The following is a 17076-nucleotide window of genomic DNA, read 5'->3' as shown; positions in this document are numbered from 1 at the left end:
CATTGGCAGCACTCTAAACAGGCTGCTTCGCGGCCTTCTCCCGCTGGGGCCTTCTGTGCGCCGAGTTACTGATGACATCATCAGTGATGTGGCAGAGGGAATACCCTGGTGGGAGAAGGCCACGAAGCAGCCTGTTTAGAATGCTGCCGATGCTGCTCTTTGTAGGTCTTGCAGTCGGCGGGGTTCGGACTGGAGAGATGGGTCAGCAGGGCTTCGGCAGCAAGGCGGTGGGAAACACTGCTGCCGGCGAATCCAGGAACATTCAGGTTAGGCTTCTGGGGACTAGGGTTTACTTTTGGGGTAAGGTTTATATTAAGATCTACCCCGAAAATCATGCTACGGCTTATTTTTAGGGAAACACGGTAGCTGCTCTATAAATAAATACCGAGCTTAATAAATGAAGGTACATTCCACTGGAAAACATATGGCGCTGAAGCAGCTATGCCTGCCCCTTTTTCTTCTCCTTCACTTGTCTTGAGTGCACTGTGTCAGACTGACTGCTTCAGTAGTCACTTGATTCAGTAGTCAGATGAAGGTCACTCCATCGCTACTTCCTGAACATCCTTCAAAATTTCACTGCTTGACCATGGCACTGGTTCTGGCACATATGGCTCATAAGTCCATTTAGGAAAAATACGCTTGTAAAGGTTCATGAGCACGGTGTCCTGTGACTTCAGTTGTCTGTTGAAACAGCACTTCATATGTCCATGGGTACCTGTTTAAAAAACACCCACAACGTGCTATATCAAAAGCAAATCTTCAGCACTGTCAAATAGTTCCTCCACCCCTTCCCAACCATCACATCAATCAGTCGTCTGCCAATATCTTCCCGGCTACTCACTCCCCAACAACAGACTCTCCATCCCTTGATTTTCCCTCAATGAGTTACTTCTCCATCCCACCCCTTCCCTTGTTTTCCTCTGCCTCTTTCTCTATCCCTAACAGACCATTCTGTTTCTTTCACCCTCCCTCAGCTAGCTGTTTTTCTGATTATCCCTTTTCCACATCGTTCCCCTCTTTCTCCATCCCCCTCCTTCCAGGAGCTCTGGTTGGTGCTGAAAAAGAACTAGAGGTAAGAGAGTCCAAGTTATGGGGTCAGAGCTTATAATGAAGTGCAGCGGGGTTGAGAACCAGGGAAGCTAGGTTGCAGATCCCAAATGATGCTCCCTGTGGCCTTGAGAAAATCACTTAAACCCTCATTGCCTTAGCTACAAATTGAGACTGCAAGCCCTCTGGGGAAATGGAAATGTGCCATGTACTTTAATGTAACTTGCCTTGAGTTAATACCAAAAAGACACAAGCAAAATCCTAACATACTGCACTGAAGATATGTATAGCAATGGGGCATCCCGACTTACCTAAAGGCTCCTTAATATGACCTCTGCAGCCCCATTTTGTTCGCAGCTCAACTAGTTTAAACCACAGTACATCCTCTTAGATAAGACAAAGAGAAACAAAGAAATGGAAACATTAAAAAGGAAAACTAGGTTCTTAGATACAAATGAAATAAAAAGTTTACAAATCTCATCAGCAGTAGTCACCAAACCTCTTCTCTTCATGGACAGTAAATGATGCAAGCTCCATGGAGCCTATAATGCTAATAACTAATGCTCTTTATAAAGATGACATAGAGCAGCAACAATGTCTCTGGGTTTATAATGCTAATAGCTGTACCCAGCACATATGAATTTCCCATCTTGCTGCTTTGCAGCAAGCACCCAAAGTCAACATGAGCAAGTTCTCTGTTCACCCTAGCAGCTGGAAATCAGTAAATCTTGTAGGGGTGTGGTTCAAGAGACTCCTGCTTTCACCTCCTGCTTCTCATTGAGTTACTTTGGAAGTGCAGTGTGATAACCAATTGAGCGTCAAGCCCTAAATTAGCCACGTAAATTAGGCCTAAATGCTTTTGTCAATTAAGATCCCTTCTGACCAAAGAGATTCTGACCAAATTAATTTGTGCCTTCATAACAAGTTGTCTTGACTATTGTAATAATCTTTTTTTTGATCTTAGTAAAAACAAAATCTGCTGCAAAATTGCTTCTGGGAGTTAAGAGATATGAGCATATTACCCTAGTTCTCTATTTATAAAAGTATGGAATTCAAATTGCTCTGCCTGTTTAAAACATGTAACATTGGTCAAATAAACTGTCAAGATATCTACCAGCTAGATCCTTGTGTTCTTTGCAAACGAATCGATTCAAACTGCCAGGTTTGAAATAAATTAAATTGTCATCTAAAAGAAGTAGGGCTTTCTCTTATGCCAGACCAGCTCTTTGGAATTCATTAAGTAGCTTTCATGGCAATTGCTCTTATTTAACTTTTCGTAAGATAATTAAATCTATCTTATTTCATCAGTGTTTTACGCAATTGCTATTTTGAGGGCTGCTTGATTGTGATCTAAGCTGTAGATTAAATTTTATTTGTTTGTTAGACTAAGATATTTTGGTTTTGCATTTGTCTTTTACTGATGTAATTTTTTTTCTCGGAACTTGTTTATATTGTAAACTGCTTAATATCTGGTTGTCAATACTGGTATATCAGATTAATAAATCCAATCCAATGTCTTCTCTAACTTACCTCTATTAAAAAACATATAGCGGACCACTGCTGTTTTCTTTATGATTTTGAATGGGTGTCCACTCAGAATAATTCTCTTAATGATAATCCTGTCTGGATCCACTGTCAACAGAGAACCTGTGGCTACCAAGTCATGCATACCTGTGGAAGAGGGACAAACATCACTGCACTTGCTACCTAACAGTAAAATCATACTGCAATGAATGGGTGGGGTAGTAAGGATAAAGCCAAAGTAGCAATAAAGACCTTGCTCTTCTCCCAACTCTTTTGAATCTGAGAATGCAAGGTTGCATTGCGCAATTAGTTAAGTCCTACAGAATTGCCCACTTCCCTTTTCTCCTTTGCATTATTTGCTCCTAATTATCCCTTGTGTTTCTTTATTTCTTGGATGTATGGTATCCTATCCTCTCCTGTCCACAATAATGGTGTTCCTGTCTGTAAACCACTTAGCTCTGTTTTTACAATTTACAGAAGTATAGTAATCTATAATAATAAAATGCTAAGCACGCTTGCGCACTCTTACCCCGTGTTCCCTGAGTCCTGATCTGTCGGGCTATGGCAGTAAGAGTGCGCATGTGCGTGTCTAAGGACCGGCCAGGTAACACGCTGTGACTCCCCCCTCCCCACCACCGACCCTACCCGGCACACCACTAACACGCTGCGACTTCCCCCCCACCGACCCTACCCGGCACACCAGAAACCCCCGTTGACCCTCAGCCGACCCTCCCACCGCTAGACGGCCGACAAACCTCACAGCTCCAGCAGCGTCCCAGGCCAGTAAACACACTGCTTCGGGTCTTCTACTGGCCTAATTTCCTCTGCGGCGTCCCTGATGACATCATCAGGGACACGGCAGAGGAAATTAGGCCAGACGAAGACCCGAAGCAGCATGTTTACTGTGCCTGGGACGCTGCTGGAGCTGCGAGGTTTGTCAGCCGTCTAGCGGTGGGAGGGTCGGCTGGGAGGGTCAACGGGGGTTTCTGGTGTGCCGGGCAGGGTCAGCGCGGGGGGAGGGGGTGTTAAAAACATGCTGCTCAGGGGGATGGGAGGCAGGCAGGCAGGCAGGCATGGGGGGGGGGGTTAAATGGAAGGGGGATGGGAGGCAGGCAGGCAGGCATCAGAGGGGGTGTGGGGGGGGGGGTTTCAATGGAAACATGCTGCTCAGGGGGATGGGAGGCAGGCAGGCAGACTGGCATTGGGGGGGGGTGTTAAATGGAAACATATTGCTCAGGGGGATGGGAGGCAGGCAGGCTGGCATCGGGGGTGGGGGGTTTAAATGGAAATATGCTGCTCAGGGGGATGGGAGGCAGGCAGGCTGGCATCGGGGGGTGGGGGGTTTAAATGGAAATATGCTGCTCAGGGGGATGGGAGGCAGGCAGGCTGGCATCGGGGGTGGGGTGGGACAAAGTCTGGAAGATAATGATGGGGACATAAGGAGGCACTGGGGGCACTAAGGACATAGAAAGATGCACTGAGGGCACTAAGCAGGACAGAGGCACTGGGGGCATTAAGGACACAGGAAGGAGGCACTGGGGGCATTAAGGACACAGGAAGGAGGCACTGGGGGCATTAAGGACACAGGAAAGAGGCACTGGGGGCATTAAGGACACAGTACGCAGGCACTGGGGCACTAAAGACACAGTACAGAGGCACTGGGGGCATTAAGGACACAGTACGCAGGCACTGGGGCACTAAAGACACAGTACAGAGGCACTGGGGGCACTAAGGATATGGGAAGAAGGCACTGGGGGCATTATGGACACAGGAAGGAGGTAATGGGGGCACTAAGGATGTAGGAAGGGGTACTAAGGACAAAGGAAGGAGGCACTGAGGGCACTAAGGACATAGGGAGAGACACAGATAGAAAAAATGACAGACAGGCAGCGTGCAAAGAGAGAGAGACAAAGAAAAAAAAACCCCAGACAGACATCTACTCTAGCACCTGTTAATGTAACGGGCTTAAAGACTAGTTGTGCAATAAATAAATAGATTATGCAATATCCAGGTCCATACATTGCTGTCATATTTTCTATTAATAAAACATTTCTTTTGTGGTGCTCATATAAATGACATAATTATGTTATAAATCTCATTCTCTCGTAGATGCATGTACACAAAAACAGCAATTTTAGTCTGAACTGTAAATGTCTGCTGTACTCACCATTACTCCTTTGCCTAAACATCAGTACAGAGGCAGGAGGAAACATGATGGGGGCATATACTGTTGCCACCACAGCAGTGTCGGGGTGCAGGAAGCATTCAGCCTTGTGCTTATCAGCTGAAATAGAAAATATTCCAAATTAAAAATAGAACAATCACCAAACACAAATACTGAAGTAGGTATGCTCTGCTTCCCAAACCGCTCATGACCAAAGTATGGTCCTGAAAGCAGCAGCTGTACTAGAGACACACTTTCTTTAAACTTCAATAAGCAGCAAAAATCTAAGTCAATAAGATTTTTAAATTGGTATCTCTCGGTCCTGTTTGTAAAGTTTCTGGCTCATCCTTTCACTTTTGGGACTCTTATGTTTCCTGCAATTCTGAAGCAAGGGCAGCAAAATTCAGCTCCTATTGTGGATCTGCAGCCTTCCAAAATCACACTGATAAGCACAGCATGTACTGTGATTAAAAGACTCAAGAGAGATTTTATATGAGGATCTGGCCATAATAAAAAAGTGCACAGTGAAAACAAAAATAACTTTTGAAGGACAAAAGTGAAACAACCAAAATCTAAGGGCTCCTTTTACTTAGCTACAGTAGCGTTTTTAGTGCGCGCTAACCCCAGCTCAATGGAGGCGTTAGCGTCTAGCACAAGCGCTAAAACCACTAGCGCAGCTTAGTAAAAGAAGCCCTAAGAGTTGAGGAGGGAACAGAGATAAAGTAGGCAATTTGATAGTGTCAAAATGATGGACTCGGGGAACTGGTACTGACCCAGGATGTGCAAGAATACAGGATTTCAGTTTGCTCCAGTCTTAACCTGAAGATTTTCTGGAACAATGGAAAAGGGAACGGCAGGGCATTAGTCTTGGAAATTCTGGGCAAGACAGTACATAAAAGATAGAATGAAGTCTACTGGATATGGGCCCACCTGGACTGAAAACCATTTAGAGACTACTACTAGCCATATATAATTATGGCTGGCAGATTGGCTTTGGCAATGGCTTGGAAATAACCTTTGATTCCATCTCATGTGCAGGTTTTGGCCAAGCTAAATTCATTCCTGATGACAAAATTGATTGTGTTTTAATGGAATCGAATAGCCCCTTTTACGAAGATTTGGCAGCCATTCCAGAAATGGCGGCAGGCAAAATGGGGACTCAAGAGACGGAGCTGTGAATAAACAATGCTAGCATTTTGTTTGTAAGTTTTGGGATAAGCCGGACTGAATTAATACTACATAACTCCCCCCCCTTCCCTGCAGTATCTGGGGACATTAGTGGATCAGAGGTAACTATTCTATTAATTAAGCCACATTCTGAAGCATCACAGTGCGTAATGATAATTTGGAATATTTGGTACTATTGGTCTAGTTTGAATAATGTTTGAAAAATTAATAAAAAGACTTCAAAAAAAGAAAAAAAAGAATTAAACAAAAAGAAAAGAGAATGGCTCACCCTAGTACTGACCCAAGGTTTGCAAGCAACACAGAAAGCCTGGATTGCACTTCAGTACCAATTAAAAAAAACACTAGTACTACAGAAGCCTATTTTCCTACAACACTCACCTGAGGTATGCTGGGAGTATAGGGGTTTGGCTTGAAAACGTCTGAAACCACAGTGAAATATCATCTCTTCTTTGGCTTTCACTGGTATGCTATTCGCAAGATATCTTCTTACCAGTAAATTCAATACAGACATCTGCAGAAATAAAATGTCAACTCATGAGAAATCAATTCATGAGAATCTAGGAACCAATCAGATGGCTAGAATATGTACCTTCTGTTCATAGGAGAGCAAAGAGAAGAGGACTAGAGGTGCTCCCCGCTGAAAACTCTCCAGCACCGAAACAGGAACTGCGGAAATATGAACTGTAACATACCAGCCAACCTGAACAGGAAAAAAAAACCCACTATTATTACTTTGAAACCTCTCCAAGAAAGGATAGACAGGGGTAGCCTAAGCAGCATAAGTACCATTGCGCCTTCCATCTCCTTCTCCTCATGTTCCCTGAGGATACGCTTCTGGGTTCTTGAGAAATTGTGAAACTGGAAAATGCGCGCATAATCCCTGGGAAGATTTTCTTTTGCATCCCATGGAGATGTGCGGAAACTCTGTAGACCCCGATATTTCTGGAATCTGCACAACACAGAAATTTATGAGAGAGCTATCCCAAACAGTACTTTAGCATTCTGTCAATTTATACTGTCACTCCAGGCACTCGCTACGTTCCTTTGGAGCACTGCTAATTACCAAAGAGAATGTGCTGACACTTACCGGACTCTGCAAAGCCCATCCTGAGGTGTATCCACCTCATCTGGGAACATCTCATCCTGCCTTTGTTGTCTGTATTTCTCCATATTCTGCTGGTCCTCTCTCTCGTCAATATTTTCATCATATTGTTTATCATGTGTACTTTCAGCAATGCTCATAGTCTCCAAATCTTCCTCTTCCTGATCTTCATCATCTTCCTCATTCTCATCCTGTTTCAAACAGGACATAAAAAAATTACTTAAATATGTAATCTTATGTAATGTATATGTGCATACATCTATATATGACATACAGATACATAAGCTACAAATATGTATACACTTATAAGGCACACTCTCCATCACACCTCCTACTCAAACTGCTACCAGGATCAGACACAGGGTTTTTTTCCTCCTTCCTGTATGGTATGATCTGCACTTACCCCAGAAACAGCTTCATCCATCATATCAATTTTTTCCATGCATTCCTCTTCATCCTTGCTGTCTTCTTCCTCTCCACTTTCATCATCCACAATCCATGCAGCCTGGTAACTAGATGTTCCTTTTGGGACCTTCTTTACTACGGTCCTCTTGTTTGTCAGTGACTCTGAAAAATGCCCACCACAATGAGAAAATGAGAACTCAGCAAAGGGAGCCCAGACTATCAGCATGCACACAGCAAGGGAGAATGTGGAAAACTCAGCTCTGGCTCTATACAGTATAATCAACCCATTTGTGCTGAATGTCTCTTTTCTCAATAATCTCAGGTGATTTACATTGCAATAGTACTGAAAAACTACATGCATCAAACCAGACAAGCTATAGGATTTGTAATATACCCACCTTCAGCCTCTTTGAGCTCTTCTTCACTAGGCCATGTCTGCTCGCCTTCCATAGGGTCTGGAATAACTTCTGACTGCAAAGATTCCTGTAATCTAGGATCTGCCTTCATCAGTACCTTCAGGTCTTCCTCCATCGCAGCAACTCCACCTTCCAAGCAATCCTGTGTGGCAGAAGTCTCAAGCTTTAAATCCAACTTCCTCAACTAAGAACTAAGCCTGCTCCAAAAAACCATCCGATACATACTCAGTAACTGTTCCACATATTAGTAAAACCTGATCCTACCTAACCCATACTCATTATAAACCCTTTATCTAAATCCCTTCTCACGGTGATCAGTTCCTTATAGGGAGTGTACATCAGTTCAATGTTCCCTCTAAGATAGGGGTCTCCAGCATATGGCCCAGACACTCCAATGTGGCCCCAGGAGACAGAGTCGACTTCAGCTTTCACTTCCAGTTTGCTCTGCTGGAAGTGAAAGCATTTAAAGAGACACTAGGCACTAGTACCAACCTCAAGGTTACTACACTGTTTGAGCTATTTGTCTCTCGGTAAGTTAATATTTTTGTAACATCAAGAAGATGGGCTGAGAGAGAGAGTGGGTGAAGTTTGAAGGAGGTGAGGGTTGAATACGAGTGGGTGAAGGCTGAAAGGAGGGTTTGAAAGAAAGTCGGTTAAGGCTGAAGGGGGGGGGGGGAGTTGAGAGAGTGTGTGTAAAGATTGAAGAAGGGGATTTGAATGAGAGTGGGTGAAGGCTGAAGGGGAGTCTGAGAGAGCATGCAGGGGGTGGAAGGGCTGGAGAAGCAACATTTCTAAATTTGTGGAAGGTTTGGAGGGCTTAGGCCGGCAGATGGACACCGAGGTGGGGGGAGATATGGTGTTAGTGGGAGGATGCCAGGGGAGGTATTTGTGGCCCTCAGAGCTTTCTCATTACCACTTTGCAGCCCTCAAGGTGAAGAAAGATGCGAGACCCCTGCTTTAAAGCGTGGCCTGGTGCATGCAAATTTTTTTTCGTGTGAGCAACAAGATTCTATAAAACAAAAATATTTGATCCCAGGATTGGCAATACATTTCTGTATATAGCGCAAAAAACGATCATACATATGGTAATTGATTTAGTTTAATTTTTAAAATTTAATTTTGTTTGAAAGTCAGGTCAGTATTTTTGTGAGCGACCATATAAAATGTAAGAGCGATTGCTCATGCACTCTGCTTAGCGGGAACATAGCACCGGTTACCTGGTATTCGATTTTGGCACAGGTCGCATTTACTCAATTGTATTTGGGTTGAACTATTACACTGCTTTTTTATTCTATTCAGAGATTTTTTATTCTGCCTTGTTCAATATAGATTCTAGATGTACAAACTTGGAAATCTCCAAACCAAAGTAAAGGAGTATAGCAGCTGAAAATACAAAACAGGAAGTGTAAGATTATCTATAAAAATAAATATGCGAAGGCCTGAAGAAATTTACCCCCCTTTTTACTAAGCCGCAATAGAGGTTTTTATCGTGACCCGGAGCACTAAATGCTCTGATGCTGCTTAGTAAAGGAGGGGGGGGGGGGGATTAATCCTCAATGTAGAAAAAATATACATTTTTAAAAAATATTCCAAAAAAGTATAATAGGAAGTTATTTGCCTTTACTACTGGCAAGTTATTCCATATCTTTGTCTCCTAATGCATAAATGATTGCACAAGCCTTCTGAACTTATAGACTAGTTTATTCATCAGCTAAATCTAAGTAAATATGAACATCAAGAATTATATCAGCCTGAAAAACTAATTAAATGTTAACGCTATTGCTGTTCTATGGGTTTATAAACGACCTGGAAACGGGGACGAAGTGTGAAGTTATAAAATTTGCAGATAACACCAAACTCTGCAGCAGGGTTAGGACCGCGGAGGAATGCGAAGACCTACAAAGGGACCTAAACAAACTGGAAGAGTGGGCATACAAATGGCAAATGCGATTTAATATAGAGAAATGCAAGGTCATGCATATAGGGAAAAAGAACCCGATGTTCAGCTACAAAATGGGGGGATTGGTGCTAGGGGAAAGCAACCTTGAAAAGGACTTGGGTGTGCTAGTGGATACAACAATGAAATCAACGGCACAATGTGCAGCAGCCTCAAAGAAAGCAAATAGAATGTTGGGTATTATTAAGAAGGGTATCACAACCAGGACGAAGGAAGTCATCATGCCGCTGTATCGAGCGATGGTGCGCCCGCACCTGGAATACTGTGTCCAGTATTGGTCGCCGTACCTCAAGAAGGACATGGCGATGCTTGAGAGGGTCCAGAGAAGAGCGACGAAAATGATAAAAGGCATGGAAAACCTTTCATATGCAGACAGGTTAGAAAGGCTGGGGCTATTCTCCCTGGAAAAGCGGAGACTCAGAGGAGACATGATAGTGACTTTCAAGATCATGAGAGGTATCGAGAAGGTAGACAGAGATAGATTCTTCAGACTAATGGGGACCACAAGTACAAGGGGGCACTTGGAGAAGCTGAAAGGGGACAGGTTTAGAACCAATGCTAGGAAGTTCTTTTTCACTCAGAGGGTGGTGGACACATGGAACGCACTGCCGGAGGTTGTGATAGGACAGAGTACACTACAGAGTTTTAAAGAAGGATCAGATAAATTCCTGAAAGATAGGGGGATTGAGGGATACAGATAGAGGTAGAGATGGGATATAGAGAGAGTATAGATAAAGACCAAGGGGATTTAAGGGTTCAGATAATGATCACTGTACAGGTCATGGGCCTGATGGGCCACCGCGGGTGCGGACTGCTGGGCGCGATGGACCTCTGGTCTGACTCAGCAGAGGCAACTTCTTATGTTCTTATATTGATTTGTATACTAAACAAGCTATTTTAAACTGAATTCTTAATTTCACAGGAAGCCAATGCAATTTTTTAAAAGATGGGGTGCCCTTTTAAGCTTGCCTAATTTAAAGATTAGCCTAATTTAAGTGTTTTGTAATAATTGTAAGATTTATAGTGGCATTTCCCCAATAAAAATACAGCAGAGAGAGTTACAATAATCAAGCTATGGCAATAAAATTGACTGTTATGATTCTAAAACTATTTTGGACCATGTTTAATATTGTATATGATATCTTGTTTAACTGTCTTAAAGAGTGACTGAAATTTAAGAAGATAAGTATCCATATTTAAATATAATTCACATAGTCATTGCTACCCTACACAAGGTCCTACCTGTGTCTGCATGTGTTCATCTTTTTTCATTTGAATTTTCGTTATCCTGGGATTCAAGGGAAAAGGGTCTGCAGGAGCATCGATCTGACTCATCTGGAAATCCCCATGTCCCACAATATGTACCAAACTGTTCACATTCAGAGTTTGTCCTCGGATATAACCAGATACTTTCAGGGTCCCCACTAAACCTGCTTCATCAATGGGCAGAAAGTCAGCTTTCTGGGCTAAGAGGTATGTCCGCTGATCCCTAAATGCAAGGTGATGCTGTTTCTGTGTGGCCATCTGCCTGAGCAAGACAGCAGCCGCCTCCTCTGTATCCAAACTGAAAACTTTGGCATCCGGAAAACGTTTCTTAATGGTTTTGCTCATATTTTTCTTGGCATCATTTTGTTTCTTCAATGAAAGTGCATGAGCCCCTTGTACTGCCAGAGCTGAAACAGTGGAGGAAGGAAACACACTGGCTGATTCAGGTGATTAAAAATTGCTGCTATTGCTCATTTTATGCTTTATTAAGGGCCCAAAGTAAGATGCATGCATATACAAAAACCACATCCTAAATAATACATAACTAACCCCCTCTTTTACAAAGGTGCACTATGGTATTTAGTGCGTGCTAACCACACGCTAAATGCATGTTATCCTATGGACGCGTTAGCATTTAGCGCACGCGTTGTTTTAGTGCGCACTAAACACACGCTAAAACGCTTAGCGTGCCTTTGTAAAAGGACCCCTAAGAGCACAAGAAAAATATCAGCAGAAATTTTTCATTTCTTTATTGTACACACACAAAAATCTGGAATCGAAGAGCAGTACTACTAACATGACACTCATCAGTAGGAAATAAGCTTGTACCCATGAAGTTGTAAAATTGACAGTTTTGCATGGTAAGCAAAAAGGGATCCACAGGATATGGGTTCTGCCTTTATTTTACCCTCACATTTCTCACCTGGACACTAGTTTTTATTCCACTGTACAGTTCTCCCTTCATGCACGCACATCAACCACTCACTCTTCTTCCACAAAGCTATTCTATTTCTCAGTGAGCTACAGATTTTTATACATACCATAAGTGGGGAGTCCCTGTGCAAACAGACAAGACAGGCAGTAATCTCCATAACTGTCCCAGCCTTTTTGAGCATCCACCAAAAACAAGAGGGTGTCTGCCACTTTTGCTAGATCTAGAAGAGCATTAAAATCCCCTATAGATACAAAGCAAGTGTTATTAAATTCAGGAGGAAAGCTCTCCTGTAAATAAAAAAAACAGCTATTCCAGCACTCTAAGGCCATACAAATATTTTTAAAAAATTAAAGCATTATAACAACAAATGTTAGTGTTCCTTAGTGTTATCTCTCTGATCATCAGATCAAAACTTACTTTCCGTACCTTCCTTGAAAATCATAGGGACCAGAAGATTAGATATGTTCACTGTGGCGGGTCCACAATGGTGGAATGCCCTTCCTCAATACATTAGAACAGAAAATGATATCGTAACATTTAAAAAACTTTTAAAAACATATTTATTTAAAGATGCCTATAACTCTTGAAACCTTTTTACTTGTTTTAATAACACTTTATAGATTGTGCTTTGGTATTTTGTACCCTTTCCTCTTGTTTTTCCCTTCCTTTCTTACCATACCCAATATTGTAACTTTTAACTCCTTTCCTCACCCCTCATGTAAGTATTAATTGTAATGTCATTGTTATTATGTTAAGTTTCTTTATCTATTTTACTTAGACTGTGTACATCGCCTAGCAATTGTAATAGGCGATTCATCAAAAGCTTAAATATACTTGAAACTTGGTTTTCTTACTTATGTTTGCTGAAATGAAGATCCACCTTTGTTTGAATTGAGGACATATCAATGCAAAAGTATCATTGTGCTGTTCACTCTGGTGGACAATCATAGCTACATCACTTTTAATTAATTTCAAAGCACTCTGTATATCAATCTCAGCATGAAGTGGGACCAGAACCACTAGGTGTGGAGGACCATCCTTGCTGCCCAGGTTCCGCTTTTCAGAGAGAACCTGTAAGATGAATGATATAAATTTCATTACAGAGAAACAAAATCTAGCCCTAATCGTCTCTTCCCCACCTTGCAAGCATAAAACACAGTCAGCTCTGCTATTTATTTATTTCAATTCCTATCCCGTCCTCCCAGAAGCTCAGAACGGGTACAAAAAAGACATTCACAGTAAATTAAGGACATGACTTGTCATAAAACATGGAGTATATAGGAGGAATGAAATAAAGAGGAGTCTGTCTGCTGGTGTCTGCTTAGTTGAAGATAGGTAGCTATAGGTAGCAAAACATCTCCTTTGGTGAAACCTGGCTGTCACAGCCTTTAGGCTTGATGATTTTTTTTTTTTTTGTTATATCTCAGTATTTAAAACCACTACTATAATTTACAATACTCACTGCATCTTTGCGTTGCCTCCGGATTTGGTTCAACTTGTGCTTCCTGTCCAACTTATTCAGATCTTTTCTTATTTTTTTACTCAGGATTTTTGCAGACACTCGACCTAAGACAGGAAAAATAGTCTTCATATACAATAAATCATATGCAGTTTATATTCTAGCAATCAAACTACAGTGGTACCTTGGAATCCAAACTTAATCCGTTCCAGAACCCCAATCGAGTTCCAAAACTTTTGAGTTCCAAGACAATTTTTCCTATTGAAAATAATAGAAATTGGATTAATCCATTCCTTGGTCCCAAAAACCTGGCAGAGACAGCAAGATCGGGCCCCCACCGGCATAGGCAGAAAGATCGGACCCCCACCAGCATAGGCAGCAAAATCAGCAACAGCAACTGCAAGCGGTGCTCAGCCCAAAGCTTCCCTCTGACGCGAACTGCCCAGGTGGAAACAGAAAGCTGCGTCAGAGGGGAAGCTTTGGGCTGAGCACTGCTTGCAGTTCCCATACGTTCGGATTCCAAAGCAGTGTTTGGATTACGGGGCAAAATTTAATTAAAAAAAGTTTGGATTCCAAGTTGTTTGAGTTCTGGGACATTCGGATTCCGAGGCACCACTGTACATTATTATGTTTTGGCTTGATTTAATAACATTCATAAATCACTTTTTATAGATAAGTACAAAATAATGTACAGGTCTGCATACTACAACTCAAAAATTAGCTCCACGAAGCAGTTCAGTAAGGGCCTGCATAATTTTTTAAAAAGGTTGTTTAATTTTTAAAACCCTTACCCCCCCTTTTTTTTACAAAACTGCAAAAGTGGTTTTTAGAACAGGCCGGTGTGCTGAATGCTCTGCGCTGCTCTGGACACTCATAGGAACTCTATGAGTGTCGGGAGTGCAGAGCAGTCAACGCGCCAGTCTGCGCTAAAAACTGCTTTCACGGTTTTGTAAAAGGGGAGGTTAATGACTAATGCCCCGAGAGATTAGTCTCATTGATAAATCTACTGGGATATGTTTCTGAATCAAGGCAAAGTATATATATTTATTTCTGGAATTTCCATCAATTAGAAATGTTAGGTTTGAAGTAATTTTTTCTCATCTAATATAATAAAACCCTAAGCATGCATGCGCACTCTTACCTGCGTGCTTCCGTTTTCCATGATCTGTAGGTCCGCAGCAGGCAAGAGTGCGCATGCGCGCGTCGACTCCCTCCCTCCCTCACTGTAAGATTGCTGCCGTTGTCCCCCACATGCACCCTTTCCCGGCGCACACAAACCCCCACTGACCCTCCCATCGCAAGATGCACAAACCTCCCGGCTCCAGCAGCGGCCGCATCACACTAAAGATGTGAAGAGGGAGCAGGGAAGAGGTGCTGCTGGACCAGAGGAGCAGGGAAGAGGTGCTGCTAGACCAGGGGAGCAGGGAAGAGGTGCTGCTGGACCGGGGGAGCAAAGAATAGGGACAGGGGGAGCAGGGAAGAGTTGCTGCTTGACAGGGGGAGCAGGGAAGAGGTGCTGCTGCACAGGGAAGTGGGTTGGGGGAGGAAAATGCTGCTGCACAGGAAAATGGAAGGGGAGGGTATGCTTCTGCTGCTACTGCACAGGGAAATGGAGTGGGGAAGGAAATGCTGCAGGTGAGAAAAGGGGGCTGGGGCTGAAAGGGAAAAGATGGGAGAAGGGGGTTGGGGGTGTAAAAATGAGTTTGGAGCTGGAGCTGGGGCCAAAAATAGGAGACATGTGAGGGAAGGAGCTTTACTAGCATCCGTTAATATAAAGGGCTTAAACACTAGTTCCTATATGTATCTTGCTGTACAGCTATGGAATAGTTTTCCTATTGAACGTCGCACTGTGGCCAATTATTTTAAAATTTAGGAAATTGTTGAAGACCTATTTAGTTTTGATATATTGTTATTAAATTTATTGTACTTATGTTAACTTCCTGATGGTTATTAGTTTGACTTTTTCTATCCCACCTCAAACCTACCTTAAAGGGCTTTGACGGGTAAGGAGTTCAGTATTACATAATATTAAAAAAATTCCATTGTTCAGTTTGCCTGCAAAGAGTGGATGTTCTTGACTGAGCACAGAGGGGGGACTCAGAATCAAGCAGTAGCATCTTTTGTCCTAATATAGGCTCAAGAAGAGTGAACAATAGCAAGAGGCAATGGCTTTGACCCAGACTGAATAGCAAGAGAAAGGAATTAGAAAAAGTCTTTGCCCTTCCCTTCCTCTCATCGGGCATGAAGTAGAGTGGGGCTGGGGACTTGGGAAGAGTGATATAGTTGCATCTAGTGAGGCATCTCTGCCCATGGAAGTCTAAGAAGAGTCAGAAGGTGGTGGTGAGGAGAAGAAATTGCTTTGGAGAGGAAGGGGTGAATGGCAGAAAAGAAGTGAGGAATATAGGCAGAGCCTTGAGGACTGCATCTTAATGGGAAAGGAATTGGATTGGAAAGAAGGGAAAAAGAGAATGCTGTTATCTATCAAAATAGGGTGGGTGTCTGGTATATTCTGATCAGCCTTTATTCTACACAAGTTATTGGACAGATACTTTCCAAATAATGCAGAGAAGTACGTGGGTCAAGTGGGCTTTGACACTCTCAACTGTCCAAAAATAATTAAATAAATGAAAGTCTTAATAGAACAGCTCGCTATGAAGTTACACAACATAATTCCAGAGAATAGCTCCATATCTTACGTTTGTAAACCACTGTGAACTATATTATGGTATTGGTGGTATATAAAGAAATTGTATTGTATTGGAAGGCATTCATTTCCGCGTCCTCACTGGAATAGAGTTAAAGGTAATCGTAAATTAGATAGCAGTCAGCAGATACAAAAGTTTGGTCCATCCTGGAAGCCCAACCACATCACTACCCTATGTCAGGAGTTTCAAAGTCCCTCCTCGAGGGCCGCAATTCAGTCGGGTTTTCAGGATTTCCCCAATGAATATGCATGAGATCTATTAGCATACAATGAAAGCAGCGCATGCAAATAGATCTCATGCATATTCATTGGGGAAATTCTGAAAACCCAACTGGATTGCGGCCCTAGAGGAGGGACTTTGAGACCCCTGGCCTATGTGTATCTATCTACAATTTGTTAGCAAGCCTGCAGGAAGTCAACCCTTCTCACATTTGCCTTAGCTAGGAAGTGTTATTGAATCAGCCTACTATAAATGTTAGAAGACCTCATTCACCTTCCCCAACCACGTATCCGGCATAGACTGTCAGACAGCATTGCTGGTACGAATTTGCAACCCCCATGAACTTTCCAAGATCCGGGGCCACTGCAACTGAAAACAACATAGGCTCCCTCCATTACCGCGACTCTCCCGCTCAAACTCTCCTTTGCTGCGGTGTTTCCCCGTCTTGTGATGCTTGTTCTGCTGTTTCAGAGCGCTAGCTCGGTGCACCGCCTGCTTCTTCTCCGTAGCCATCTTTTGGAAGAGAATCTCTTCCGGGTCACGGAATCCGTCCCGACCCCCCTGACGTACCTTCCTGTTTCCGGCAGGGCGGAACGCGACCGAGGGGGGCAAAGTTGCGTCAAGAGGGGACGGAGCACAGGAGGAGGGAAGCGGCGGCGGCGGCGTCCTGGAGTTTGAAGGTAGGATGGG

The 17076-nt window shown here is 43.0% G+C and overlaps 2 protein-coding genes across 3 annotated transcripts in view; one reads left to right on the top strand and one right to left on the bottom strand.

Moving 5' to 3' along the window:
- Positions 1-315: 315 nt before the first annotated feature.
- Positions 316-16938, bottom strand: TSR1 (TSR1 ribosome maturation factor). Of its 2 annotated transcripts, none has more exons than XM_033921224.1 (15): positions 16785-16938; positions 13466-13569; positions 12858-13074; positions 12110-12244; positions 11046-11476; positions 7829-7988; positions 7429-7592; positions 7011-7216; positions 6710-6872; positions 6513-6623; positions 6302-6434; positions 4739-4855; positions 2578-2718; positions 1359-1433; positions 316-715 (listed from the first exon to the last, which is right to left on the bottom strand). In XM_033921224.1, the coding sequence occupies exons 1-15, from the start codon at positions 16897-16899 to the stop codon at positions 537-539; spliced, it is 2451 nt and encodes an 816-aa protein (XP_033777115.1). In that variant the 5' UTR covers positions 16900-16938; the 3' UTR covers positions 316-536. The 2 variants fall into 2 exon arrangements, with proteins under 2 accessions (XP_033777115.1, XP_033777116.1); XM_033921225.1 differs by having other exon boundaries at positions 16660-16796.
- SMG6 (SMG6 nonsense mediated mRNA decay factor) overlaps positions 16909-17076 on the top strand; it is a 317581-nt gene continuing 317413 nt past the window's right edge. Inside the window, exon 1 of the mRNA XM_033921220.1 lies at positions 16909-17066. The gene's annotated coding sequence lies outside the window, so the exon portion shown is untranslated. The remainder of the gene's footprint in view (positions 17067-17076) is intronic.

The sequence above is a fragment of the Geotrypetes seraphini genome, chromosome 15 (assembly GCF_902459505.1).
Source record: "Geotrypetes seraphini chromosome 15, aGeoSer1.1, whole genome shotgun sequence".
In the NCBI taxonomy this organism is placed as follows: domain Eukaryota; kingdom Metazoa; phylum Chordata; class Amphibia; order Gymnophiona; family Dermophiidae; genus Geotrypetes; species Geotrypetes seraphini.
The sequence above is the reverse complement of the archived record's forward strand: the minus strand, read 5'-3'. Positions and strand labels throughout refer to the sequence as shown.

Excerpts from the sequence above, each read along its gene's own strand:
- TSR1 (XM_033921224.1), bottom strand. The coding sequence starts at position 16,899 with ATGGCTACGGAGAAGAAGCAGGCGGTGCACCGAGCTAGCGCTCTGAAA. Across the intron at positions 13,570-16,784 it reads GTTTGAGCGGGAGAGTCGCG|GTCGAGTGTCTGCAAAAATC; the intron begins GTAATGGAGGGA and ends TTCCTGTCTTAG. Across the intron at positions 7,217-7,428 it reads TGGATGAAGCTGTTTCTGGG|GATGAGAATGAGGAAGATGA; the intron begins GTAAGTGCAGAT and ends TGTTTGAAACAG.